Source organism: Pecten maximus, chromosome 14 (assembly GCF_902652985.1).
Source record: "Pecten maximus chromosome 14, xPecMax1.1, whole genome shotgun sequence".
Classification (NCBI taxonomy): domain Eukaryota; kingdom Metazoa; phylum Mollusca; class Bivalvia; order Pectinida; family Pectinidae; genus Pecten; species Pecten maximus.
This window is the reverse complement of record NC_047028.1, coordinates 24,380,726-24,408,650: the sequence shown is the minus strand read 5'-3', so window position 1 is coordinate 24,408,650 and position 27,925 is coordinate 24,380,726. Positions and strand designations below refer to the sequence as shown.

The window sequence follows — 27,925 nt, the reverse complement described above, 5'->3', positions numbered from 1 at the left end:
CAGTGCAATATCTAATTGTATTTTTTTTTAATGAATTTTATTCTATACTTCCACAATATTTAAATGTCATTTCCGGTCATGGTAAAGTTTATCATTCAACTTTCCGGACATTTTATCCCGTGATACTGTCTATAATTAGTACATCCCAAACATGGCGTTGAAGTATTATTTCGATTTGATGTCTCAGCCTTCTCGGGCTGTTTACATCTTTTTAAAGATGAACAATATTCCGTTTGTACCAAAACCAGTTGCACTTAGGAGTGGTAAGTCTGATCGCGTTGCTTTTGTTTCGTGACACCCAAAAGTTGTGATCTATAACCTGATATTTGTATGTCATACCGGCGTCATAATTCTTGAACTTTCATGCAAGGAGTTTTGGACCTTGATCACGACCGAGTCTCGAGTACATATACAATAATGAAAACGATGGCATATAAATGAAAACAAATGTTCATTATCTGTTTTCAATAGTTGTGTTTGAAAAGGATATTTTCTGATACACTGGTGCTCAAAAGCATTTGTCACTTTTGACTATACATACAGTACAATGTACCTGCAAGTACTTCTGTTCAAGTAGGAGAAAGTAAACTTTACGTGTTACTCTCTCATAAAAACACAGGGACTACGCAAGAATTCCAATCTATAATATATTTATATGGACAGTTGGTTGGATATTCATAACAAATCCCTGTGCTTCCGGTAGAGCAACATCAAGTTTATAGGTAGCCACCGCTTTCATTAATTAAACATCTTTTAGTAAAATATTATTTACCTTATGAATTATTATGTCTTTGAATAATTTATTGCAAAATTTCCTGTTAAAGCGATTCTTGCTATAGAAGTATTGCATGATTTTTTTATACTTTCCCACATTTAAATAAATTTTATTATGGCATTTGTTTGATGTTTGATAAGATTTTTTTAAAAAGTGAAGTTTTGAGGTGATTTTGGCGGTTTTCGGTAACACAGCTTTACCTCATTTTGCGTATAATAGGTTAATAGGTAAGTTTGTATCCGACCTGTACTGTATTGCTGTGGATACTATAGCCTGGTGCATTTTACATATAAAGAATGTTTTTGACTCCTAAAATGAGATTTTTTTCAATATTCCACATCAACTTTTAATATGGAGTTAAATGATATTAATGCAGATATCTGGTCAATGTAAAAAATTATAGGTATAGTTGACATTATGAGTTCGCCATGCCATGGCATATTTGTAAGGATCTGTTGTGTATTTTTTTTGTGAATATTCACCCAAAATATGTTTATTACAGGAGAACATCATACAGATGAGTTCAAGAAATTAAATCCCATGAGCTTGGTGCCTGTGATTGATGATGATGGATTTGTGTTGACGGAGAGGTATGGATATTTACTTACCAGAGATAGAATTTCTTTGGGGTGCAATTAACAATTCACTTTAAATTTAAAAGAGAAAAAGAGAAATTCAGACTTTGGGAGGGTTGTATTAGCATCTTATCTATGTAACTTTGGTTAGTGTACAAAAAATATTAGCAGTGGGCCAATGATTTAAAATTATCGGAAATCGGTAAAAAAAAAAAAAAAAACTATTTTCGAAGATGATTGTGAAAGGGCAATCATAATTTCTGAAATCTTTGGCTTCATATTGTATTTTGTAATATAACCGAACCAAGAAGTAGTTGATCTTACATTTTACATAATGAGATGTTCATAGGTCAATTACAAGTGATTAAGGAGATTTAGATATGTCAACAACCATTAAATGCTTTGTTTGTGTTCAGTATTAAAAATATTGATAACAAAGGCTTAGACATGTAATAAATGTACTTGAGATGTACATAAATTTTCTCTCAAAAGGTCAATTCTGTGTTAAATTTAGAAAAACAATTATAATCGATGCCGGGCAATTGGTCAATTTCATCTATCTGATTATTGATTCTGAAAGTGAAACCAATTCCCATCACTGAAAAATCTACAACATCGTTCTTGTTTTCGAGAGATCTTAATTAATCTTTGCTGGAGATACAGCATCTTTACTTTAGGTGTAATGTAGCATCAGATGTTATGCTTGTTTGCAAGTGTATTGAATGAGAACCCCTAAATGATGCAACTTTATAACAGAGTTATGGCCCTTTTTATATTTTTTCAGTAGATGGTGTTAATGAGTTTGACTGACTATACAGTTGCATGTAACATTTTTTTCTGCAGTGTTGCCATCCTGAAGTACCTGGCCTTGAAGTACAATGTCCCTGACCACTGGTATCCACGGGACCTCAAAGCTCAGGCCAGGGTCGATGAGTACATGAACTATCAACATATAAACACTCGCTACAATTGTGGCATGGTGTTCCAACAGCTGGTTAGTATGCGTAACTGTGTGTCACTGGCCTGCAAGAACTAATTATCCCTCTATCTGTCTAAAAACACATATCCTTGCAGTCTTTTTGTTTTGTAAATCATAATTAAAGTTTTACTCCAGGGGTATTTTTCTCGAAATTCTTACTTGTTTTTGTTTAAATGTAATTTGAACACTTAGAAATTGTTAGTACCAGGACCTGTTACCGAGGTACTTTACTGAGATATGTTAATTTTTTGTAAAATCTAAAGGCTACTTACTGTGTATGTATATAGATTTCTGTTGTTAAAATCATTAACACCGGCATTTTTTATTTGCTAGTTCCATTATTATTTGTTATCTTCTTGACAGATTTACAATGAAAATGAAAATGTATGATGCGGGCCCATTGGGCCTTATAATTTTAGAGAATGCAATACATGTACATGTATATACCAGACACATGTATTCTGTATATTGACTCACAGGGATGTGGCTCAAAGACCCAACACCCAAGTACACCCATGTATAAGATTCATTCAATATACCTATAAATACATATGGATCATGATCTGGGAAGTTGTGTAGAATCCCTGTGATACCTGTATACATGTATATAAATATATTGACTGAAGTTGGGATTTTGTGCCAAGTCCCTGTGACATAACTGTATTTATTACATTTTTACCAGTGAAATATCAAAAATTATTCATTCTATAAAAGTGATATTTTTCACTAGTAACAAATATCATATTTTTCACTAGTGAAAAATATCACTTTTGTTGATTTGACCAATCAAATTAATGATTAGAAAATACCAAAATAATTGACCAATCAGAACGCTCGACATATATGTCAGCACCTGGACAGGGGAAACTACTTTTTTTGTTTACAAATTATCGCTGCTGGCCTAGGTAGCATACGGGGTAGGGTTTTCGTTGATAAAAAATGTAATAAACAGAATATCTAACAGTGTCTTCAGTAATACCAAATATATTTCACTCGTGTGGCTAATATTTTGATATTTTTCACTCGTGCTGCGCACTCGTGAAAAATATCAAAGTACAGTATTAGCCCCACTCGTGAAATATATTTGGTATTACTGAAGACACTGTTAGATATCCTCTATATATGGACTGTTGGTTGAGAATTTGTGTCAGGTCCCTGTGACATAACTGTATATATGGACTGTTGGTTGATAATTTGCGTCAAGTCCCTGTGACATAACTGTATATATGGACTGTTGGTTGAGAATTTGTGTCAAGTCCCTGTGAGTAAAATAACAATATTTCTTTCTTTTAGGTGATTATACCCAGGGCAATGCGAGCTCCCATACAGTGGCCTATGGTAGATAATGCAAAGAACAGGTTAGAAACTGTTATAGCCCATCTTGAAAATTATTTTCTGAAAGACAATAAACAGAAATTCCTGTGTGGTTCAGACATATCCGTGGCAGACTTGCTCGGGGTCTGTGAATTGATGCAGCTATATGCTTGCTGTGAGGAGAACATCTACGAGTCAAATTCTGCGGTAAAAGCTTGGGTAGATCGCGTCAAAGAAAGAACCGCTCCACATTTTGAAGATGCCAACAAGATTGTGAAAAGAGTTAGGGGTGTCTATTCCAAGCAGAAAGAGGCACAACAGAATGCAAAATTATAATTATGCTGAAGTTAGGGATATGGAAAAATAACTAGGGGTTAACAAAATATTTCTACATAAAAGAGTTCAAGGCTGAAGCATATGGACCTTTAAGCAAAGCTTTGTTAAGTAAAACTTTGACTTTATTTAACCAGATGAGATATTTGATATTACTTATAATTTTATAAATCAGACTGATTCAATCAAATTCATATTGTTTTCATAATCTTTGTATCGTAATTAGCATTAAGAATAAAAGCCATTTTAAGTGTAATAAAATTACATTATATATATATTCAAAATTTACCAAAAAAAATTGTTAAATTTTAACTACTGGTAGTTGTTTAAGCCCAACCAGGCTTTCTCGAAATATTATTTGTTGCCTTTTTCAACAGAGGTATATCATTTAAGAAAATTTGACAATATGTCGAATTTTTCAACGGGCACACATGTATTTCCAGACAAATGTATGTGTATCTTAAATTTATTTTTTGATTCGTTGATTTTTAATTGTTATATACATTAGACATGTTACATAAATTGTAATGATTAAATTTAAATAAAAATATCAAGCAGATTTCACTTTTTTGTAAGTCATTTTAACACAAAATAAGATAATAGTGCTAGGGCCTTCAGCTATTTATTCAAAATTTATGAAAAATATAGAATTTAAATCAACAATCTGGTACGAGTTACCTCCCTTGTATTGTACATCCAAAATACCCATAACACCTAGAAATAGTCCCAAATACCCATAACACCTAGAAATAGTCCCAAATACCCATAACACCTAGAAATACCCCTAAAATACCCATAACACCTAGAAATACCCCTAAAATACCCATAACACCTAGAAATACCCCTAAAATACCCATAACACCTAGAAATGGCCCCAAATACCCATAACACCTAGAAATGGCCCCAAATACCCATAACACCTAGAAATAGTCCCAAATACCCATAACACCTAGAAATAGTCCCAAATACCCATAACACCTAGAAATACCCCTAAAATACCCATAACACCTAGAAATACCCCTAAAATACCCATAACACCTAGAAATGGGCCCAAATACCCATAACACCTAGAAATGGCCCCAAATACCCATAACACCGAAAAATACCCCCAAATACCCATAACACCTAGAAATACCCCCAAATATCCGATAACATCTAGAAATATCACAAAACACTCCAGAAAATACCTTACAACACCAAGAAATACCCAAATTCCCCATAACATTTAGAACTATCCTCAAATACACCAAAATAACAAATAACACCTAAAAATACCCCTATAATACCCATAACACCTAGAAATAGCCCCAAATACCCGATAACATCTAGAAATATCACAAAACACTCTTAGAGAATACCTGATTACACCTAGAACTATCCCTAAATACTCATTAACACCTAAAAAATATCCCAAGACACCCCCAAAATACCCCGAACTATACCCCAAAAATACCTGATTACACCTAGAAATACCCCAAATACTCATTAATACAAAACAATATCCCAAAACACCCCCAAAATACCCCGAAACATACCCCAAAAATACCTTATTACAAAGCACCTTAAACCTTGTGTTCCCTCTACATGATACTCTTGTTTTTCAGATTTAAAGCTGGTTAAAAGATCTTTTAAGTCGTTTTCAGTTTAAGGTGACTGATGCAGTCATGTCCATATATGGCATTTTGGTGTGAAGGCGCTATATCAGATGACCATTACTGTTTCAATGACGTAAAGAAAACAAATAAACACAATCCTAAGATCAGGGCCCAGTTGTTCAAAAGGTGATTAGGCTAATCACAGTTTAACAACAATATTAAAATCCTGACAAAATAATTTCTGGTAAAACTTTTTTGACAAAATTTTCTTAAACTATAACACCTACAATGTATCAATCAGTCTCTTCATATCTGCTGATTTTGAAGGATATACACACATATGATTTGAAGTAAAGAAGAAATGGGATTTTCACTAATCACCTTTTGAACAACTGGGCCCAGATTGAAAACGTACACTATAGTTTATTACAGACACTGTCATTTTTTCCTCGGAGCCTGTATATATGTTGCATGCAGTGATTTACAATAAAATTGGACCAAGACACTACAAAAAATCTACATAAATACTTTCTTTCGGCTACATTTCGAATGGCTCACATTAACCACTACACAAAAATCAAATTGTAGGCAGAATCTAGAAAGATATTTTAGTGGACCTTTGTCGTGCAACGGTAACGGTTTTATAGGATATATGCCGCTGGCTGCTTCTTGGCCATAGTTCTACACCATGGACAACGATTTGGCTTTTGGACAAATTGATTAGTCACACGTTTTCAAACTCACATGAAGCTCTTTCTCTATAGAACTTTTTAACATACGTTTTATACAATATGACATACATACATTTATTTACATACATTCTAAAATTCAGTAATGTGGATAATCGTTTCCTTTTTTGGCGCCGACAGCAACTTAACACTTTTCGAAGACTTTCTGCGTATAAAATGTTTGTTGCATCCCTTGCATTTGGTTTGCTTTCTTCATGGACAACGAACAATTTGTAAGAACCATAGGTGCTTAACACGTGTATATGCCCAAGACCGATTATAGACTAATATATAAGCTTAGATATGTATTAGTCTATAATCGGTCTTGGACATATTAACGTGCTAAGCACCTATGGTAAGAAGCGTTCTTGACGCCAACCTTCCGTACATCTGAAGCGTTTAACATTTTGGTGACACAATATCGTGAAACGCGACCAGCTACAACCCAAAGAGGTCAAATAAACTTGCCCGTATGAAATCTTTTCAAATTCCTTTTGTTGAATTTGTCGATTACTTTTCTTCTTCTCTTTTTTTCAATCCCCACCAAGAGGGAAATGGGAATTGAATTGAATTGAAGTTATTCTTAGTGTAACTGACCATGGCAGGAATACATAAAAAAAACATCCAAGACACGGCGGTGGTCACCCAAATCGATGGCGTCATTCAGGCCACTCCAGCGGTCACACAAATCGATGACGTTATTCATGTCACTCTGGCAGACACACAAATCGATGACGTCATTCGGGCCACTCTGGCGGTCACACAAATCGATGACGTCATTCAGGCCACTCAGCGGTCACACAAAATCGATGACGTTATTCAAGTCACTCTGGCGGTCACACAAATCGATGACGTCTATCCAGTGGTAATTAATCCAACTTTTGACTTTAACTGTTAAACATATTTTATTGCCAATTTAATTGTGACAAGGGATTAGGCACAAGTTATTTTTCAATTTATGGATGCTTTCTCCCAAGATACAAATATATTACATGAAATCATTGAGAAAGCATCATTGCATATAGTAGATAAATAGATCATTTTACATAGACACAGGTTTGCAAGAAAGAGTACAAGAATACATATCAAAATCTATTGCTGGATTTGATGTAGTTTTGCACATGGCGGAAAACAAGAGAGTTTGGGTCTACAGAATGATCTGAATTTCCAAACAGGAGAAGTTTAATTCAAAAAAACAAACCTAAGGCATTTAAACTTTGAAACATATTTAATCTTTCCAATTTATACAATTTGCATTCAAAGAAAAAATGAAAGGCATTTTCACAAGGATGTCCACAGGTGCAAAACGGATCATTGATAAGATTTACTCGATACAGATCATATTTGAGAACACTACAATTGTGCCTCAATCTAGTATGTAAAATGTTTAACTTTCTTTCACCAAAACTGTAGCAGATAGGTGGAGATGGTTGTACATTTGAGTTGATAGAGTTTTTGAACAAATTAAGGGAAGGCAAAGATCACACAGATAGATCTAACAAGTTCCAACTACGAATAGTGGAAGTTATAAACGAGAGATTCGTTTTAAAAAGCCCCAAAGGAGGAACTCGATAATAACTGTTATTTCTAAGAGCGTATCGGTTATTTTCTGAAACTGTAGGAGGAATCAGATCATTTAAACAGTCCGGAGATAACTTATTATGCATTTTATACGCTTACGAGGAAAGGCCGGTTATGATACGGGCAGCGTCCCTTTGAGCTTTCTCTAACAATTCAGTTTCAAATTTAGTACAACCATCCCATACTTCACATGGATATTCTAAAACTGGCATGATAAAAGATTTATAGATTTATAAATGTTCTTAATACATTTTTTTTCTTCATAGCCGAGCTGTATATGGCATTTATAAACCCACCCCCACCCCCATCAAGAAGATGATCAGGTATTCCTCGCCGAATCGCTGGCAGAACTTCCTCGCCCAGTACGTATTGTCCCGAGGCAGTTCATTTGTAATTTCCACACATAATTCCAGTTCACGACTGAACAGTTTCATAACATTGGACCGCTTAACACGATTAGCCCTTTCCCTCGGGCGAGGCTCAGAGGGTTTCCAAAAGCGTCTTCGATCAACTTGGCAAAAGAAGAGCAATAGGATGTGCCTGTACAAGTAGATATTGTGTTAGTGAATGATTTGTAGCAATCAATGTTTATGAGGATAAAATCTTGTCATTGTCATTGTACCGGACGATGAACAAGAGTAGGGCCTGTACAAGTAGATATGTATATATGTTACTACAGAGTGAAGGACCTGTACAAGAAGATATGTATGTTACGACAGAGGGAAGGACCTGTATAAGTAGATATGTATGTTACGACAGAGGTAAGGACATGTACAAGCAGGTATGTATGTTACGACAGAGGGAAGGACCTGTACAAGTAGATATGTATGTTACGACAGAGGGTAGGACCTGTACAAGTAGATATGTATGTTACGACAGAGGGAAGGACCTGTATAAGTAGATATGTATGTTACGACAGAGGTAAGGACCTGTACAAGTAGATATGTATGTTACTACAGAGGGAAGGACCTGTACAAGCAGGTATGTATGTTACGACAGAGGGAAGGACCTGTACAAGTAGATATGTATGTTACGACAGAGGGAAGGACCTGTACAAGTAGATATGTATGTTACGACAGAGGGAAGGACATGTACAAGTAGGTATGTATGTTACGACAGAGGGAAGGACCTGTACAAGTAGATATGTATGTTACGACAGAGGGAAGGACCTGTACAAGTAGATATGTATGTTACGACAGAGGAAGGACCTGTACAAGTAGATATGTATGTTACGACAGAGGGAAGGACCTGTACAAGTAGATATGTATGTTACGACAGAGGGAAGGACATGTACAAGTAGGTATGTATGTTACGACAGAGGGAAGGACCTGTACAAGTAGATATGTATGTTACGACAGAGGGAGTGACATGTACAAGTAGATATGTATGTTACGACAGAGGAAGGACCTGTACAAGTAGATATGTATGTTACGACAGAGGGAAGGACCTGTATAAGTAGATATGTATGTTACGACAGAGGGAAGGACCTGTACAAGTAGATATGTATGTTACAACAGAGGGAAGGACCTGTACAAGTCGATATGTATGTTACTACAGAGGGAAGGACCTGTACAAGTAGATATGTATGTTACCACAGAGGGAAGGACCTGTACAAGTAGATATGTAATGTTACTACAGAGGGAAGGACCTGTACAAGTAGATATGTATGTTACTACAGAGGGAATGACCTGTACAAGTAGATATGTATGTTACTACAGAGGGAAGGACCTGTACAAGTAGATATGTATGTTACTACAGAGGGTAGGACCTGTACAAGTAGATATGTATGTTACTACAGAGGGAAGGACCTGTACAAGTAGATATGTATGTTACTACAGAGGGTAGGACCTGTACAAGTAGATATGTATGTTACTACAGAGGGAAGGACCTGTACAAGTAGATATGTATGTTACTACAGAGGGTAGGACCTGTACAAGTAGATATGTATGTTACTACAGAGGGAAGGACCTGTACAAGTAGATATGTATGTTACTACAGAGGGTAGGACCTGTACAAGTAGATATGTATGTTACTACAGAGGGTAGGACCTGTACAAGTAGATATGTATGTTACTACAGAGGGAAGGACCTGTATCAGTAGATATGTATGTTACTACAGAGGGAAGGACCTGTACAAGTAGATATGTATGTTACTACAGAGGGAAGGACCTGTACAAGTAGATATGTATGTTACGACAGAGGGTAGGACCTGTACAAGTAGATATGTATGTTACTACAGAGGGATGGTCCTGTACAAGTAGATATGTATGTTACTACAGAGGGAAGGACATGTACAAGTAGATATGTATGTACGCATTTAACTGAGGACAAATTTACTCATGAGCATATCTAATGTTGAGCAGTGAATACATTTCTACCTCGAGGTAAGAAGTCAGGAGGATTACATTGGAACATGAAAAAATAATCAAACTTTTTACACTTACGAATTTTCCATTTCAGGATCCTTGAAACCACCAGCAATAATCTCTTGTGGACAAATTTTCCAATACACCTTAAAATCCAGCCGATCATCACGTTTTTTAATGGCGTAGAAGACTCCATTGGATATATCATTTCTAATGTTCTATGAATGGAATAAATAAAAATTATTTTCGAAGTAATAAACTTAATCAAAAGTTCCGTTTGAATGCTTCAGAATTCACCAAAATTACATAAGCGGATGAAGCTCAGTACTTACCCACGTAAAAAGATAGGCTTTGGGTACCATTTCCTCATCTCTGTTCCTATGAAAAAACGGAGCAATCTTTGGACATATCCTGGCTCGGGCTCAACGCTACATAATGTAAAAGATAGTTTCTGATAAAATATTTCAAGATTGCACTGAAAACAATAATGGCATTCGAAAAGAACATTGCAATCACGTATCAAACAGTTTATGACAATACAGTATCTCCCTCAGCCATCACAAGACCACTTAAACCCCCACCCCCACCCCCGTCCCTAATCCTACAGGGTAGAGCACAGATGAGTATCATTTTTACCGGATGGTAATTTAGCTCCCCCCCCCCCCCCCCCCCCACACACACACACTTCCCCTCCTTCCCAAATAAAAAATAAAACCTACTTCGTATACATGTGCATCTTGAAATCTCCTAGTGTGTATCACACAAGAATATGTCCAAACATACATGAACTTTATAATATTATCAGGTCCCTGTTCTTACGCCAAACACTGAAATACATTAAAGTCACATAGTCTGTGAATCTGCCGGGCTGGCAGATAAAGTTATTGTCAATGATATAGAGGGATTCTATTACGTGATATCAGGTAATACATTATCACCATGTCTACAAATTGATAAAGAATCTCTACCTACACTTAAGAAGGGACATTGTACCTACCAAGTGAGGGAGAGGGTACCTACCAAGTGAGGGAGAGGGTACCTACCAAGTGAGGGAGAGGGTACCTACCAAGTGAGGGAGAGGGTACCTACCAAGTGAGGGAGAGGGTACCTACCAAGTGAGGGAGAGGGTACTTACCAAGTGAGGGACAGGGTACCTACCAAGTGAGGGAGAGGGTACCTACCAAGTGAGGGAGAGGGTACCTATCAAGTGAGGGTGAGGGTACCTACCAAGTGAGGGACAGGGTACTTACCAAGTGAGGGAGAGGGTACCTACCAAGTGAGGGAGAGGGTACCTACCAAGTAAGGGAGAGGGTACCTACCAAGTGAGGGAGAGGGTACCTACCAAGTGAGGGAGAGGGTACTTACCAAGTGAGGGAGAGGGTACCTACCAAGATAGGGAAAGGGTACCTACCAAGTGAAGGAGAGGGTACCTACCAAGTGAGGGAGAGGGTAACTACCAAGTGAGGGAGAGGGTAACTACCAAGTGAGGGAGAGGGTAACTACCAAGTGAGGGACAGGGTACTTACCAAGTGAGGGAGAGGGTACCTACCAAGTGAGGGAGAGGGTACCTACCAAGTGAGGGAGAGGGTACCTACCAAGTGAGGGAGAGGGTACCTACCAAGTGAAGGAGAGGGTACCTTCCAAGTGAGGGATAGGGTACCTACCAAGTGAGGGAGAGGGTACCTACCAAGTAAGGGAGAGGGTACCTACCAAGTGAGGGAGAGGGTACCTACCAAGTGAGGGAGAGGGTACCTACCAAGTGAGGGAGAGGGTACCTACCAAGTGAGGGAAGGGGTACCTACCAAGTGAGGGACAGGGTACCTACCAAGTAAGGGAAGAGGGTACCTACCAAGTGAAGGGAGAGGGATACCTACCAAATGAGGGAGAGGGTACCTACCAAGTGAAGGGAGAGGGTACCTACCAAGTGAAGGGAGAGGGTACCTACCAAGTGAGGGAGAGGGTACCTACCAAGTGAGGGAGAGGTTACCTACCAAGTGAGGGAGAGGGAACCTACCAAGTGAGGGATAGGGTACCTACCAAGTGAGGGATAGGGTACCTAGCCAAGTGAGGAGAGGGTACTTACCAAGTGAGGAGAGGTACTACAAGTGAGGGAGAGGGTACCTACCAAGTGAGGGAGAGGGTACCTACCAAGTGAGGGAGAGGGTACCTACCAAGTGAGGGAGAGGGTACCTACCAAGTGAGGGAGAGGGTACCTACCAAGTGAGGGAGAGGGTACTTACCAAGTGAGGGAGAGGGTACTTACCAAGTGAGGGAGAGGGTACCTACCAAGTGAGGGAGAGGGAACCTACCAAGTGAGGGAGAGGGTACCTACCAAGTGAGGGAGAGGGTACCTACCAAGTAAGGGATAGGGTACCTACCAAGTGAGGGATAGGGTACCTACCAAGTGAGGGAGAGGGTACTTACCAAGTGAGGGAGAGGGTACCTACCAAGTGAGGAAGAGGGTACTTACCAAGTGAGGGAGATGGTACCTACCAAGTGAGGGACAGGGTACCTATCAATTGAGGGAGAGGGTACTTACCAAGTGAGGGAGAGGTTACCTACCAAGTGAGGGAGCGAGTACTTACCAAGTGAGGGAGAGGGTAACCTACCAAGTGATAGAGAGGGTACCTACCAAGTGAGGGAGAGGGTACTTACCAAGTGAGGGAGAGGGTACCTACCAAGTGAAGGAGAGGGTACCTACCAAGTGATAGAGAGGGTACCTACCAAGTGAGGGAGAGGGTACCTACCAAGTGAGGGAGAGGGTACCTACCAAGTGAGGAGAGGGTACCTACCAAGTGAGGGAGAGGGTACCTTACCAAGTGAGGGAGAGGGTACCTACCAAGTGAGGGAGAGGGTACCTATCAAGTGAGGGAGAGGGTACCTACCAAGTGAGGGAGAGGGTACCTACCAAGTGAGGGAGAGGGTACCTACCAAGTGAGGGAAGGGTACTTACCAAGTGAGGGAGAGGGTACCTACCAAGTGAGGGAGAGGGTACCTACCAAGTGAGGGAGAGGGTACCTACCAAGTGAGGAGAGGGTACTTACCAAGTGAGGGAGAGGGTACCTACCAAGTGAGGGAGAGGGTACCTACCAAGTGAGGGAGAGGGTACCTACCAAGTGAGGGAGAGGGTACCTACCAAGTGAGGGAGAGGGTACCTACCAAGTGAGGGAGAGTGTACCTACCAAGTAAGGGAGAGTGTACCTACCAAGTGAGGGATAGGGTACCTACCAAGTGAGGGATAGGGTACCTACCAAGTGAGGGAGAGTGTACCTACCAAGTAAGGGATAGGGTACCTACCAAGTGAGGGAGAGGGTACCTACCAAGTGAGGGAGAGGGTACCTACCAAGTGAGGGACAGGGTACTTTACCAAGTAAGGAAGAGGGTACCTACCAAGTAAGGGAGAGGATACCTACCAAATGAGGGAGAGGGTACCTACCAAGTGAAGGAGAGGGTACCTACCAAGTGAGGGAGAGGGTACCTACCAAGTGAGGGAGAGGTTACCTACCAAGCGCGGGAGAGGGAACCTACCAAGTGAGGGATAGGGTACCTACCAAGTGAGGGATAGGGTACCTACCAAGTGAGGGAGAGTGTACCTACCAAGTAAGGGAGAGTGTACCTACCAAGTGAGGGATAGGGTACCTACCAAGTGAGGGATAGGGTACCTACCAAGTGAGGGAGAGGGTACCTACCAAGTAAGGGATAGGGTACCTACCAAGTGAATGAGAGGGTACCTACCAAGTGAGGGAGAGGGTACCTACCAAGTAAGGGAGAGGGTACTTACCAAGTGAGGGAGAGGGTACCTACAAAGTGAGGGAGAGGGTACCTACCAAGTGAGGGAGAGGGTACCTACCAAGTGAGGGAGAGGGTACCTACCAAGTGAGGGAGAGGGTACCTACCAAGTGAGGGAGAGGGTACCTACCAAGTGAGGGAGAGGGTACCTACCAAGTGAGGGAGAGGGTACCTACCAAGAGAGGGAGAGGGTACCTACCAAGTGAGGGAGAGGGTACCTACCAAGTGAGGGAGAGGGTACCTACCAAGATAGGGAAAGGGTACCTACCAAGTGAGGGAGAGGGTACCTACCAAGATGAGGGAAAGGGTACCTACCAAGTGAGGGAGAGGGTACCTACCAAGTGAGGGAGAGGGTACCTACCAAGTGAGGGAGAGGGTACCTACCAAGTGAGGGAGAGGGTACCTACCAAGTGAGGGAGAGGGTACCTACCAAGATAGGGAAAGGGTACCTACCAAGTGAGGGAGAGGGTACCTACCAAGTGAGGGATAGGGTACTTACCAAGTGAGGGAGAGGGTACCTACCAAGTGAGGGAGAGGGTACTTACCAAGTAAGGGAGAGGGTACTTACCAAGTAAGGGAGAGGGTACTTACCAAGTGAGGGAGAGGGTACCTACCAAGTGAGGGAGAGGGTACCTACCAAGTGAGGGAGAGGGTACCTACCAAGATAGGGAAAGGGTACCTACCAAGTGAGGGGGAGGGTACCTACCAAGTGAGGGATAGGTTACCTACCAAGATAGGGAAAGGGTACCTACCAAGTGAGGGAGAGGGTACTTACCAAGTGAGGGATAGGGTACCTACCAAGTGAGGGAGAGGGTACCTACCAAGTGAGGGAGAGAGTACCTACCAAGTGAGGGAGAGGGTACCTACCAAGTGAGGGAGAGGGTACCTACCAAGTGAGGGAGAGGGTACCTACCAAGTGAGGGAGAGGGTACTTACCAAGTGAGGGAGAGGGTACCTACCAAGTGAGGGAGAGGGTACCTACCAAGTGAGGGAGAGGGTACTTACCAAGTGAGGGAGCGAGTACTTACCAAGTGAGGGAGAGGGTACCTACCAAGTGAGGGAGAGGGTACCAATAGTTTATCTGCCTCTGGATGCATAGGGGAAAGAGGATCAGTTGCTCTTCGCCGAATCGCTGGCAGAACTTCCTCACCCAGTACGTATAATCCTGAGGCAGTTCGTTTGTCATTTCCACACATAATTCCAGTTCACGGCTGAAACGTTTCATAACATTGGACCGTTCAACAAGATTAGCCCTTACCCTCGGGCGAGGCTCGGAGGGTTTCCAAAAGCGTCTTCGATCAACTTGGCAAGGAGAAGTTCCACAGTAAGAGCAATGGGGCGTGTCTGAACAAGTAGATATTGTGTTAGTGAATGATTTGTAGCAATCAATGTTGATGAGGATAAAATCTTGACATTGTACCCGACGATGAACATGTTACGACAGAAGGAAGGACCTGTACAAGTTGACATATATATGAACATGTTACGACAGAAGGAAGGACCTGTACAAGTTGATATATATATTACGACAGAGGATAGGACCTGTACAAGCAGATATTATGTTACGAGTGGAAAAGTACTACAAATGATCCGAGCAAAGCCTGTACAAACTAGGGAGAGCGTTTTGTGAATTGCGACATATTGACATTCTTTGTATAGTATATTGGCGTTTCTTCAATATACTTCATTTACGCATTTAAACGAGGACAAATTTACGCATGAGCATATCTAATGTTGAGCAGTGAATACATTTCTACCTGGAGGTAAAAGGTCAAAAGGATTACATTGGAACATGAAAAAATAATCAAACTTTTTTCACTTACGAAGTTTCCATTTCAGGATCCTTGAAACCACCAGAAATAATCTCTTGTGGACAAATTTTCCAAAACACCTTAAAATCCAGCCGATCATCACGTTTGTAATGGCGCTGACGACTGCATTATATATATCTTTTCCAATGTTCTATGAATGGAATAAATATTATTTTCCAAGTAATAAACTTAATTTAATGTTCCGTTTGAATGCTTCAGAATTCACCAAGGTTACATAAGCGGATGAAGCTCAGTACTTACCCACGTAAAAAAGATAGGCTTTGGGCACAATTTCTTAATCTCTGTTCCTATGAAAAAATGGAGCAATCTTTGGGCATATCCTGGCTCGGGCTCAACGCTAAAAAAATGTAAAATATAGTTTAATATATAATATGAAATAATAAAATGTTTCAAGATTGCACACAATAATGGCATTCACAAAGAGCATCGCAATCATGTATTAAACAGTTTATGACAATACTGGAATCTGTCATTATTGTGAAGAACTTAAAACGATTTTTTTTCTGCTTTCAAACCATCAGTACGGGTTTGTAACGGGCAGATCATCATCGCTGCAGTTTTGTGGAAGTGATAGATAAATCGACTGAAACCTTTGACAACAATATAACATTCGATTTATATGTATGGACTTCCAGAAGGCATTTTACACTGTACACCAGATGCGTCTTCTAAGTATGATGAAGGCATGCCCGAATAGCAACGAAAGCATAGCATGGACTCAACGGCACAACGGATACAACTCGTCTTCTGGAGTGCCCCAGGGGTCGGTCTTAGGTCTATAACGTTTTTGTATTGTATAGACGATGTTAAAGAAAATGTTTCAAACTTACCACGTAAGTTCCCAATACATAGCAGGAGCATAATACATAATATACAGCATCGCCACCAATACAACGAATGACAATTCGATAATATCCATTGTTGTAATCCACGTCTTAAAATCAGATGTAAATATCAAGACTGGCCATCATCGCCTTTGCAAATTGCTAAGCAGCTTGGCAACTAATGTATGACGTCATAATATACTTTTTTCATGACGTCATGGCATTCTCTTTCTTAGGTGCAAAAGGTCACAGCTAGGCTGTACTCATTAAAACCTCCAAGTGGTAAATAGAAGTAAAACAAAAAAAGCAGGCAACCAGTCTCAGTTCAAAAATGTTAGCAATGTAATGGTTCAGGTATGGCACTGGCATAGTTAAAAACTTATACAGCCATTGTGAAAGGGAGAAAGCAATAGCAATACCTTGGGTGTGTCTCACATTCGTGGAATTTCGAGTGATGGACAGTTTGTATGTTATGCACTATGAGTCTTTAAACAACTAGACTAGCTAGTTATTGAATTCCACCTAAAAGAGCAAAGTAAAACCTGCACGAGCTGCAACACCGACAATGCCATATACGGAATGAGTCCCAATCGTTTGAATAATTACGTTGACTGCTCTAGGTGGACAACTTTCTGCAAAATACATGATACATTGTTTCCGCTAGTAGCCTAACTAGGAGCCAAGTAGCAGAGTTCTATTTCTATGTCAATACCCACAAATTCCCGTTTGGTCATGAAACTCAAATGGTTGGAGCGTCCGTCTAGAGTTCGGAGATCCCGGGTTGTCAGGGTTAGAGCGTCCGTCTAGAGTTCGGAGATCCCGGGTTGTCATGTTAGAACGTCCGTCTAGAGTTCGGAGATCCCGGGTTGTCAGGTTAGAGCGTCCGTCTAGAGTTCGGAGATCCAGGGTTGTCCATGTTAGAGCGTCCGTCTAGAGTTCGGAGATCCTGGGTTGTCAGGTTAGAGCGTCCGTCTAGAGCTCGGAGATCCCGGGTTGTCAGGTTAGAACGTCCGTCTAGAGTTCGGAGATCCTGGATTGTCAGGTTAGAGCGTCCGTCTAGAGTTCGGAGATCCCGGGTTGTCAGGTAAGAGGGTCCATCTAGGGTTCGGAGATCCCGAGTTGTCAGGTTAGAACGTCCGTCTAGAGTTCAGAGATTCCGGGTTGTCAGGTTAGAACTTCCGTCTAGAGTTCGGAGATCCCGGGTTGTCATGTTAGAGCGTCCGTCTAGAGTTCGGAGATCCCGGGTTGTCGGGTTAGAGCGTCCGTCTAGAGCTCGGAGATCCCGGGTTGTCATGTTAGAGCGTCCGTCTAGAGCTTCGGAGATCCCGGGTTGTCAGGTTAGAGCGTCCGTCTAGAGTTCGGAGATCCCGGGTTGTCAGGTTAGAGCGTCCGTCTAGAGTTCGGAGATCCCGGGTTGTCAGGTTAGAGCGTCCGTCTAGAGTTCGGAGATCCCGGGTTGTCAGGTTAGAGCGTCCGTCTAGAGCTCGGAGATCCCGGGTTGTCGGGTTAGAGCGTCCGTCTAGAGTTCGGAGATCCAGGGTTGTCAGGTTAGAACGTCCGTCTAGAGTTGTCAGGTAGCTCAAAAAGTATGACAGTTTTAATTCTTATTTTTACAATTTGTCTTTCCACCTTGCACTGATTATTGTTTTGTCACAATATTGAACTGATCAATAGATTTACAAATAATTCCAAGTTAAGTACACTGTTCCACACCTTCTAGTTTCTTTCTGTCAAAAAACGCCTTTCATAACCGGCGTCCATTTTAGGCAAATATCAAGAGTAAAATACATTGTTAAAAAGAGTATGTAAAGCTTGAATTAAAATGGCACTAGCTTTTTATGAAATATTCATTTAAAGGGCCGTCAATGCCGTGTGTCTTGTCGTGTTTTAGACGCTTCAAAGCCTTTATAGCACTTTTAATTTCATCCGTAGATATATCGCGGTCAAAATCCAAAAATATAGATCTAGAGTTCATATTAACATGTAAATCAGTATGCTGCCTGACATTATTAGACTGGGCATGGTTAGTTGTTGATTATAAGTGATTTTAAATACATTTTGTATTTTGCTTTTACATTTTTATTTTATATATTTATTTTCCTTGTAAAAATAAAATTTATTTTCCGATGTGCTCAAGCATATCGCCCTCAAACTTCCTATATTGCCTTTGTTGAGTGGTACATGTACATGTGTGTCTATTCATTTTTATCTTTCTCTATGTGCGTTTATATTTCAGATATTTAAACTTTCTCTATGGCATATGATAAGTACAATTTGACCTACTTCTGTTATAACATGGTATAACATATCTTTTGCTAAATTCTTAAAAACTATGTTCTGCTCATTTTGTTGAATGTGTAATAGGGTCATTTTTAATGAAGTGTTTGATATTTGTGAAATGTATACATGTACATGTGTGATAATTATTAATAAAATATAATAAATATATAAGGTATTTATTATTGAGATATAAGGCCCTCGCGACCTTTTACCTGCGTGCGTGCGTATATATATGCGTTACTGGCGATCCCGTGCGCGGTTCTTTGTGTGTATATTGGTATGTTTCGCTGACGAACGTGACATGTGACTGTGACAAACGTGTTTGATTGGTTAAAAGTTTCTGTCTTTGGTTTTAGTCTTTGTTTCTTTGTGTTTCGGTACTTTTGAATTTCGACGTCGTTGAAATTGGACAATATCGAATTCATCTGTCACCATGTAGAGTCATATTCTTGTATTGTTTGCATCTGTTGTGCGGTATCAGTATGGCGATCATGGAAGCGAACTGTGTTTAGCCTTCTTACGTTGATGCACTATACGTGTTAACGTGGGTTTTTTGACAAACAATAAAACCTTTGTATAAAACGAACACAGCGGCATTGTCATCATTTTACGACAAATTACACCCCGCTACAAATGCATGCATGCATGTTGTATGAAAATGGGGAAAAATACAATTCTGTATGCTGTTGTTAAATCTCAGGTGACTGTACAGGTAAAAAGACAACTTATATGAAGCAGTATATAATTGCCTTCCCATTGTTTCCTGAAACATCACCTACCTATTGGTTAAAAAATGTTTGCATTCAGAGAACATCCCACGTAAACGATGATAGGAACCTTGCAATGACCGATAATGATAAAACAAATATATTAAATCATTACTTCGATTGTTTAGAGGAACAAGGACGTATCTAACAACATGGAGTGCCTAGAAGTAAAGGGCCGTGTCTCAAATTTATCCAATCTTAGATTTTAACAAATTACAATTACGAGTGAGATTTTCTAATAGAATTTGTACATATCAATTGAAATGGTTTATGCAATTTAAAAGAATTAGACAATTTCCATTCTATAATAATTAATAATCATGATAATTTCACGTGTTATATGGCTGTAGATGGTAGTTATGTAACGTGGTTTTGTGTCATACTGATCTGAATAATATCAGTAATTGTTAGATAGCCTATATAAATTACGGGGGTTGGTATCCCTCCCCTCCTTTATTTCAACGTTTCTTTATTTTCTAACCTTCCTTAATGATTTGGGCATTTTTAGCCCCTACCACCACTGACGGGTCGAAGAAGGACTTACAGCTGTATAATGCATTCTGATATTAAATATGTTTGTTGGATATCACAGAATTGATTAGCCCGAGTTTCCTCTGACCCTGTCACCATGGCATGGTGACAGGGCCAGAGGAAACTCGGGCTAAGAATTGGTACCTGTATATGAAGGCGCGAATCACTAGTGTGTCTTTTTGTACAATACTTTATCAATCAGTAAAAAAAATAAAGATTTTGCATCAAACAAGTCAAAGATATAATGTGATTTTTTTAAACACAAAGTTAGACGGCGAACAGGAATTTTATTCATGTTGTCTGCTGTCATCAGTTGTCATATACAGTGTATTATTTAAATGATTCAATGATGGGCCCGTATTTATGATGTCAATGAAATTAAACTATTTTATAAGTTAGTGTTCATTAAATCAAACAAACTGTGTATACGTCAGCACTATATGGTTGCGAACTATGGATTTTATCTAGGAATGAAGTTTTGATGTTAGAGAGGGCACATAGGTTTATTCTCAAAGCAATTCAGGGATTTAATAACAGGACCCGTACCGATATGTATTTGGTGTTGATTGGATGGACAACCATAGAAGGTTATATAGACATTAAAAAACTATTGTTTTTTGGAAGATTATGCCATTTAGAGAAGAGTACTTTGACATATTGTATATTTTTAAGAAGGCTTTACAAATCTATGTTAAGTGGGAATGAAAACAAAGGTGGAATTGTGGATGATATTATGAAAGTAATTAATAAATATAAATTGAATGATGTAGTCAAATTATTTATTCAAACAAGTACATTTCCCTCAAAACCGCAATGGAAGAAACTCGTGAAAGCGTCAGTGTTGTCAAAAGAAGAAAAAGAGTGGAAAGAGAGAATGATGAGCGATAATGAATTCAGTAGATTTAGGCTTATTCATAATAAATTAGAACCGCATGTGTTATGGAAACTTGCAATGAAATATCCTTGCTGCAGAAACTCCATACATTATGTTATGAAAATTGCCGTTTCCAACTTTACAAATGAATTGACAGAGCTATGTCACAAATGCGGCAATATGTATAGAGATGTTTTAACCCATATCATATTAGACTGTAGTTACATCGATAATCTGAGAGATCAAATATGGTGTTCCATCGCATGTATTAGTGACACGGGTTTATTGTTGAGTGTCTATCTGCATTCCCTGTCGGATAAAGAACTTGTACATATCCTAATTGGTGGACCAATTAATTTCGAATTGAGTAAAGTAGATATTGATGAATTCAGAAAAATAACAGTAGGCCTAGTTGCTGTTGAAAAAATGTCAAAAACTTATTACCGGTAGCGTGACTGACGTCACTACATTTAAAGTTTTTTTTTTGTGTGTGTGTGTGTGTTTGAATGAATATACATCATTAATTACGGTTTGCACGTATGATTTAAAGTGTAATCTATTAATTATAGTAATTTAATATATGAGTATGTGAAATATATATGTCTAGAAAGTGATATTCGAATGCACCTTAAATGTAATGTCTGTTTATAGAGACATATTATCGTAGATTATGTACATAGTACCACTAATCGACTATAATGCACATGTCTATTATTAATTCCACTTGTAAAAAAATATGCACATTTAATTATTCCTACATGCATGTCATTCAAATGTATTTGTATATACACTTATGTATTTATTCTGTTTATAAAAGCTTCATTTTGGAGGAAATAAAGAGAATAATAATGTGATTTTTTAACGCAAGTTAGACGGCGAACAGGAATTTTATTCATGTTGTCTGCTGTCATCAGTTGTCATATACAGTGTATTATTTAAACGATTCAATGATGGGCCCGTATTTATGATGTCAATGAAATTAAACTATTTTATAAGTTAGTTTTCATTAAATAAAATAAACAACATGTAGACTATTCAATAACAGACATGTTACCTATAGCAAATATAGGTATATATATCACATTATAACATATACATATACGTCTCTTTTAGTACATGTAAATGGTTATTTTTTAATCAGATATATATCACTTTAGCTAGTTAATTATAACAGTAAATTGTAATGTTTATATAAATAAAATCCTTTTTAAGAGATTAAAAATAATCACAATTATTAAATCATGACTGTTGGCATCAATTATATCTGTGTCGATGCCGATGGACCGTAAAACAGTATTCAGGGGAGCGGTTATACACCAACTCAAATGTGTCGGTACCCCTTGATGAGCCTCATAAACCGGCGACCTAAATTCTTTCGGGACGTCTCTAGACTGATCGTTCCATTAGAACGTTCCAGACGCAATCGGAACCCCTCGTCATTTTCTCCTACGTTCGCAGACGGAGGCGAGGTGTTCCGATTGGTTCCAGACGTTCTGGATCATTCACGATTTACCAGTACTTTCTAGATACACCAGATGATTCCTGAAAATATCGGCGAAGGGTATATAACCATGGCGTGTACAAGTTGTGGTCAGAATCAGAAAAGTGATCAGTCCTACACGGAAGTAGCAGAGAGAAGATATTATATCTGTGTGCATTATACATACACGGCGTCAGGACATTATTGTAAACAGTACATATTCTACTTTCGATTTGACACTTGAAGACGGACATGGCAAACTCACGTAAAGCTCCAGCTATTGGAATAGATCTGGGTACGACATATTCCTGTGTCGGAGTATTTCAACACGGAAAGGTGGAGATAATTGCCAACGATCAGGGCAACAGGACCACGCCTAGTTATGTGGCTTTTACAGACACGGAGAGACTGATTGGTGACGCAGCCAAGGGCCAAGTGGCTATGAACCCACAGAATACAGTGTTTGATGCAAAGCGATTAATTGGGCGTAAATACGATGACAAGAATGTCCAATCGGACATGAAGCATTGGTCATTTAAGATCGTCAACAACGCAGGTAAACCAAAGATTCAGGTGGATTCCAACGGCGCCACAAAACAGTTCACACCAGAGGAGATTAGTTCCATGGTACTTTCTAAAATGAAGGAGACGGCTGAAGCCTTCCTGGGTCAAAAGGTCAAGGATGCTGTGATCACTGTGCCGGCCTACTTTAATGACTCTCAGAGACAGGCGACAAAGGATGCTGGGATGATCGCCGGACTTAACGTCCTCAGAATTGTCAACGAACCTACCGCTGCCGCTCTTGCCTATGGGCTGGACAAGAATATGAAAGGAGAGAAAAATGTCCTCATCTTTGATCTCGGTGGAGGAACATTTGATGTGTCCATTCTAACTATCGATGAGGGGTCAATTTTCGAAGTGAGATCTACTGCTGGTGACACACACTTAGGTGGGGAGGATTTCGACAACAGGATCGTCAATCATTTTGTGCAAGAGTTCAAACGGAAATATGGTAAAGACTTGAGTCAAAACACCAGGGCATTGAGGAGACTACGTACTGCATGTGAACGTGCAAAGAGGACTCTGTCGAGCAGCAGTGAAGCAAGCGTTGAAATCGATTCTCTGTTTGAGGGAATAGACTTTTACAGTAAGCTCACGAGAGCCAGATTTGAGGATTTGTGTGCCGACCTATTCCGTTCTACTCTAGAACCTGTGGAAAAGGCACTTCGAGACGCCAAAATGGACAAATCGAAAATTCACGAGATCGTGTTGGTTGGTGGATCTACACGTATACCAAAAATCCAAAAAATGCTGGAAGATTTCATGAATGGAAAACAACTTAACAAGTCCATAAATCCTGACGAGGCAGTGGCGTACGGTGCTGCAGTTCAGGCCGCTGTGCTCAATGGCGACAGTAGTGACGTCATAAAGGACGTTCTTCTAGTGGACGTGGCCCCTCTGTCCCTCGGAATAGAAACAGCGGGAGGTGTGATGACGAAGCTGATCGAAAGGAATACTAGAATTCCAACCAAAACCTCACAGACCTTTACCACGTATTCTGATAACCAGCCAGGTGTGAGTATTCAAGTGTTCGAGGGAGAGCGAGTTATGACCAAGGACAATAACCAACTAGGAAGGTTTGAACTAAATGGTATCCCTCCAGCACCACGAGGTGTTCCACAGATTGATGTCCAATTTGACATTGACGCTAATGGGATACTCAATGTGTCGGCCGAGGACAAAAGTACGGGGAAATCCAACAAAATCACCATCACCAACGATAGGGGACGTCTGAGTAAAGAGGACATTGAGAAAATGGTAGCCGAGGCGGAAAAATACAAAGATGAGGACGAGAAACAAAGGAAACGAGTTTCCGCCAGGAATGAGCTCGAGAACTATATTTTCAGTGTCAAACAGGCCATGGAAAATGTTGGAGACAAACTATCGTCAGAGGAAAAATCAGCTGTCAGTCAGGGATGTGAGGATAATCTGAAGTGGTTGGACAGTAACACAATGGCTGATGTGGAGGAATACGAATTTAAACTAAAGGAATTCCAGAAACTGTGTTCACCTATAATGGCCAAACTCCACGGAGGTTCCCCACAGGGTAATCCCAGAGGGGCACCTCAGGGGAACTGTGGTCACGAGACACGTGACAGGACAAGTACAGGCCCTACAGTGGAGGAAGTGTACTAAGGAATCGGTCATTAACGGTCAATTTTTAAGTTACACGGATATTGCTCATTTACATAAGCTCGAGTAGAGATTTACGTAAAACTTTGAAATTGATATAGTACATGCATTGACATTTTTGCTCATATATTTTTTTTCTATTTTGTTAAATTTGTTGATTTATTATTTTGATATACAATGATGTACACACGTATTGTGCTGTTGTGCCAAGATTTACTATGTCATTAAGTTTTCATTGTTAACTTTTATGTTTATGCTGTTATCAATAAAATAAGATGAAAATGTGTATCTGTGTTTTATTATTGATAAGCATCACTTTGGAATAAGGTTTCAGCCTTGCGGCAAAACATCAGGCAGTGTTTTGTATACAGTGTGCACAGCGTACATTATTCACCATGTGATTTAAAGACAGGATTGCATGCAGTGATGGAATCTTGATTTATTTATGCTACGAAAAACATGCTTATAAATTTCAGGGGCTGAACATCTATAAATGTATTCTATTTCTATTCCAAACGAAAAGTTGAAATTAAAAAAGCTTACATAAAAAGTCAATGAAAAACCTGTATCGTGTTAACGATGGGACCAAAGTAACCAATATAATACACCGTTATACCGTTACCATGGTAACCACGGTAATACACCGTCATACATACAGCTGTGAACCGCCATACATATAGCTCTGGTGTGGTAACCACGGTAATACACCGTCATGCATACAGCTGTGAACCGCCATACATATAGCTCTGGTGGGGTAACCACGGTAATACACCGTCATACATACAGCTGTGAACCGCCATACATATAGCTCTGGTGTGGTAACCACGGTAATACACCGTCATACATATAGCTGTGGTGTGGTAACCACGGTAATACACCGTCATACATACAGCTGTGAACCGCCATACATATAGCTGTGTGAGGTGACCACGGTAATACACCGTCACACATACAGATGTGATGTGGTAACCACGGTAATACACCGTCATACATACAGCTGTGGTGTAGTCACCACGGTAATACACCTCCTTACATACAGCTGTGGTGTAGTCACCACGGTAATACACCTCCTTACATACAGCTGTGGTGTTGAAACCAGGGTAATAAACCACCATATATACAGCTCTGGTGTGGTAACCACTGTAATACATCGTCATACATACAGCTGTGGTGTGGTAACCACGGTAATACGCCGTCATACATACAGCTGTGGTGTGGTAACCACGGTAATACACCGTCATACATACAGCTGTGGTGTGGTAACCACGGTAATACACCGTCATACATACAGTTGTGGTGTGGTTACCACGGTAATACACCTCAATACATACAGCTGTGGTGTGGTAACCACGGTAATACACCGTCATACATATAGCTGTGGTGTGGTAACCACTGTAATACACCGTCACACATACAGCTGTGGTGTGGTAACCAAGGTAATACACCGTAATATATGTAGCTGTGGTGTGGTAACCACCATAATACACCATCATACATACAGCTGTGGTGTGGTAACCACGGTAATACACCGTCATACATACAGCTGTGGTGTGGTTACCAAGATAATACACCGACATACATACAGCTGTGGTGTGGTAACCACGGTAATACACCGACATACATGCTTACAGCTGTGATATGGTAACCAAGATAATACACCGTCATACATACAGCAGTTGGGTGGTAACCACGGTAATACACCGTCACACATACAGCTGTGGTGTGGTAACCACGGTAATACACCGTCACACATACAGCTGTGATGTGGTAACCACGGTAATACACCGTCATACATACAGCTGTGGTGTGGTAACCACGGTAATACACCGTCACACATACAGCTGTGGTGTGGTAACCAAGGTAATACACCGTAATATATGTAGCTGTGGTGAGGTAACCACGTTAATACACCTCCATACATACAGCTGTGGTGTGGTAACCACGGTAATACACCGTCACACATACAGCTGTGGTGTGGTAACCACGGTAATACACCGTCATACATACAGCTGTGGTGTGGTAACCACGGTAATACACCGCCATACATGCTTACAGCTGTGATATGGTAACCAAGATAATACACCGTCATACATACAGCAGTTGGGTGGTAACCACGGTAATACACCGTCACACATACAGCTGTGGTGTGGTAACCACGGTAATACACCGTCACACATACAGCTGTGATGTGGTAACCACGGTAATACACCGTCATACATACAGCTGTGAACCGCCATACATATAGCTCTGGTGTGGTTACCACGGTAATACACCGTCATGCATATAGTTGTGGTGTGGTAACGACGGTAATACACCGTCATACATACAGCTGTGAACCGCCATACATATAGCTCTGGTGCGGTAGCCACGGTAATACACCGTCATACATACAGCTGTGAGCCGCCATACATATAGCTCTGGTGTGGTAACCACTGTAATACGCCGTCATACATACAGCTGTAGTGTGGTAACCACGGTAATACACCGTCATACATACAGCTGTAGTGTGGTAACCATGGTAATACACCGCCAAACATATAGCTGTGGTGTGGTAACCACGGTAATACACCGTCATACATATAGCTGTGTGAGGTGACCACGGTAATACACCGCCATACATATAGCTGTGTGAGGTGACCACGGTAATACACCGTCACACATACAGATGTGATGTGGTAACCACGGTAATACACCGTCATACATACAGCTGTGGTGTAGTCACCACGGTAATACACCTCCTTACATACAGCTGTGGTGTAGTCACCACGGTAATACACCTCCTTACATACAGCTGTGGTGTTGAAACCAGGGTAATAAACCACCATATATACAGCTCTGGTGTGGTAACCACTGTAATACATCGTCATACATACAGCTGTGGTGTGGTAACCACGGTAATACGCCGTCATACATACAGCTGTGGTGTGGTAACCACGGTAATACACCGTCACACATACAGCTGTGGTGTGGTAACCACGGTAATACACCGTCATACATACAGTTGTGGTGTGGTTACCACGGTAATACACCTCCATACATACAGCTGTGGTGTGGTAACCACGGTAATACACCGTCATACATATAGCTGTGGTGTGGTAACCACTGTAATA

General features: G+C 40.2%; 3 protein-coding genes across 3 annotated transcripts; 2 read left to right on the top strand and 1 right to left on the bottom strand.

The window, feature by feature from the left end:
* Positions 1-124: 124 nt before the first annotated feature.
* LOC117342651 (glutathione S-transferase theta-1-like) lies at positions 125-4,536 on the top strand. The gene is made up of 4 exons (XM_033904849.1): positions 125-263; positions 1,278-1,365; positions 2,194-2,344; positions 3,623-4,536. The coding sequence occupies exons 1-4, from the start codon at positions 152-154 to the stop codon at positions 3,977-3,979; spliced, it is 708 nt and encodes a 235-aa protein (XP_033760740.1). The 5' UTR covers positions 125-151; the 3' UTR covers positions 3,980-4,536.
* A 2,978-nt stretch (positions 4,537-7,514) lies between these two features.
* On the bottom strand, positions 7,515-17,119 carry LOC117342650. The gene is made up of 7 exons (XM_033904848.1): positions 16,697-17,119; positions 16,107-16,203; positions 15,858-15,996; positions 15,086-15,378; positions 10,578-10,673; positions 10,324-10,463; positions 7,515-8,420 (listed from the first exon to the last, which is right to left on the bottom strand). The coding sequence occupies exons 1-5, from the start codon at positions 16,783-16,785 to the stop codon at positions 10,668-10,670; spliced, it is 624 nt and encodes a 207-aa protein (XP_033760739.1). The 5' UTR covers positions 16,786-17,119; the 3' UTR covers positions 7,515-8,420; positions 10,324-10,463; positions 10,578-10,667.
* A 5,544-nt stretch (positions 17,120-22,663) lies between these two features.
* LOC117342649 (heat shock protein 68-like) lies at positions 22,664-25,101 on the top strand. The gene has a single exon (XM_033904847.1). The coding sequence runs from the start codon at positions 22,875-22,877 to the stop codon at positions 24,816-24,818; it is 1,944 nt and encodes a 647-aa protein (XP_033760738.1). The 5' UTR covers positions 22,664-22,874; the 3' UTR covers positions 24,819-25,101.
* Positions 25,102-27,925: the final 2,824 nt, after the last annotated feature.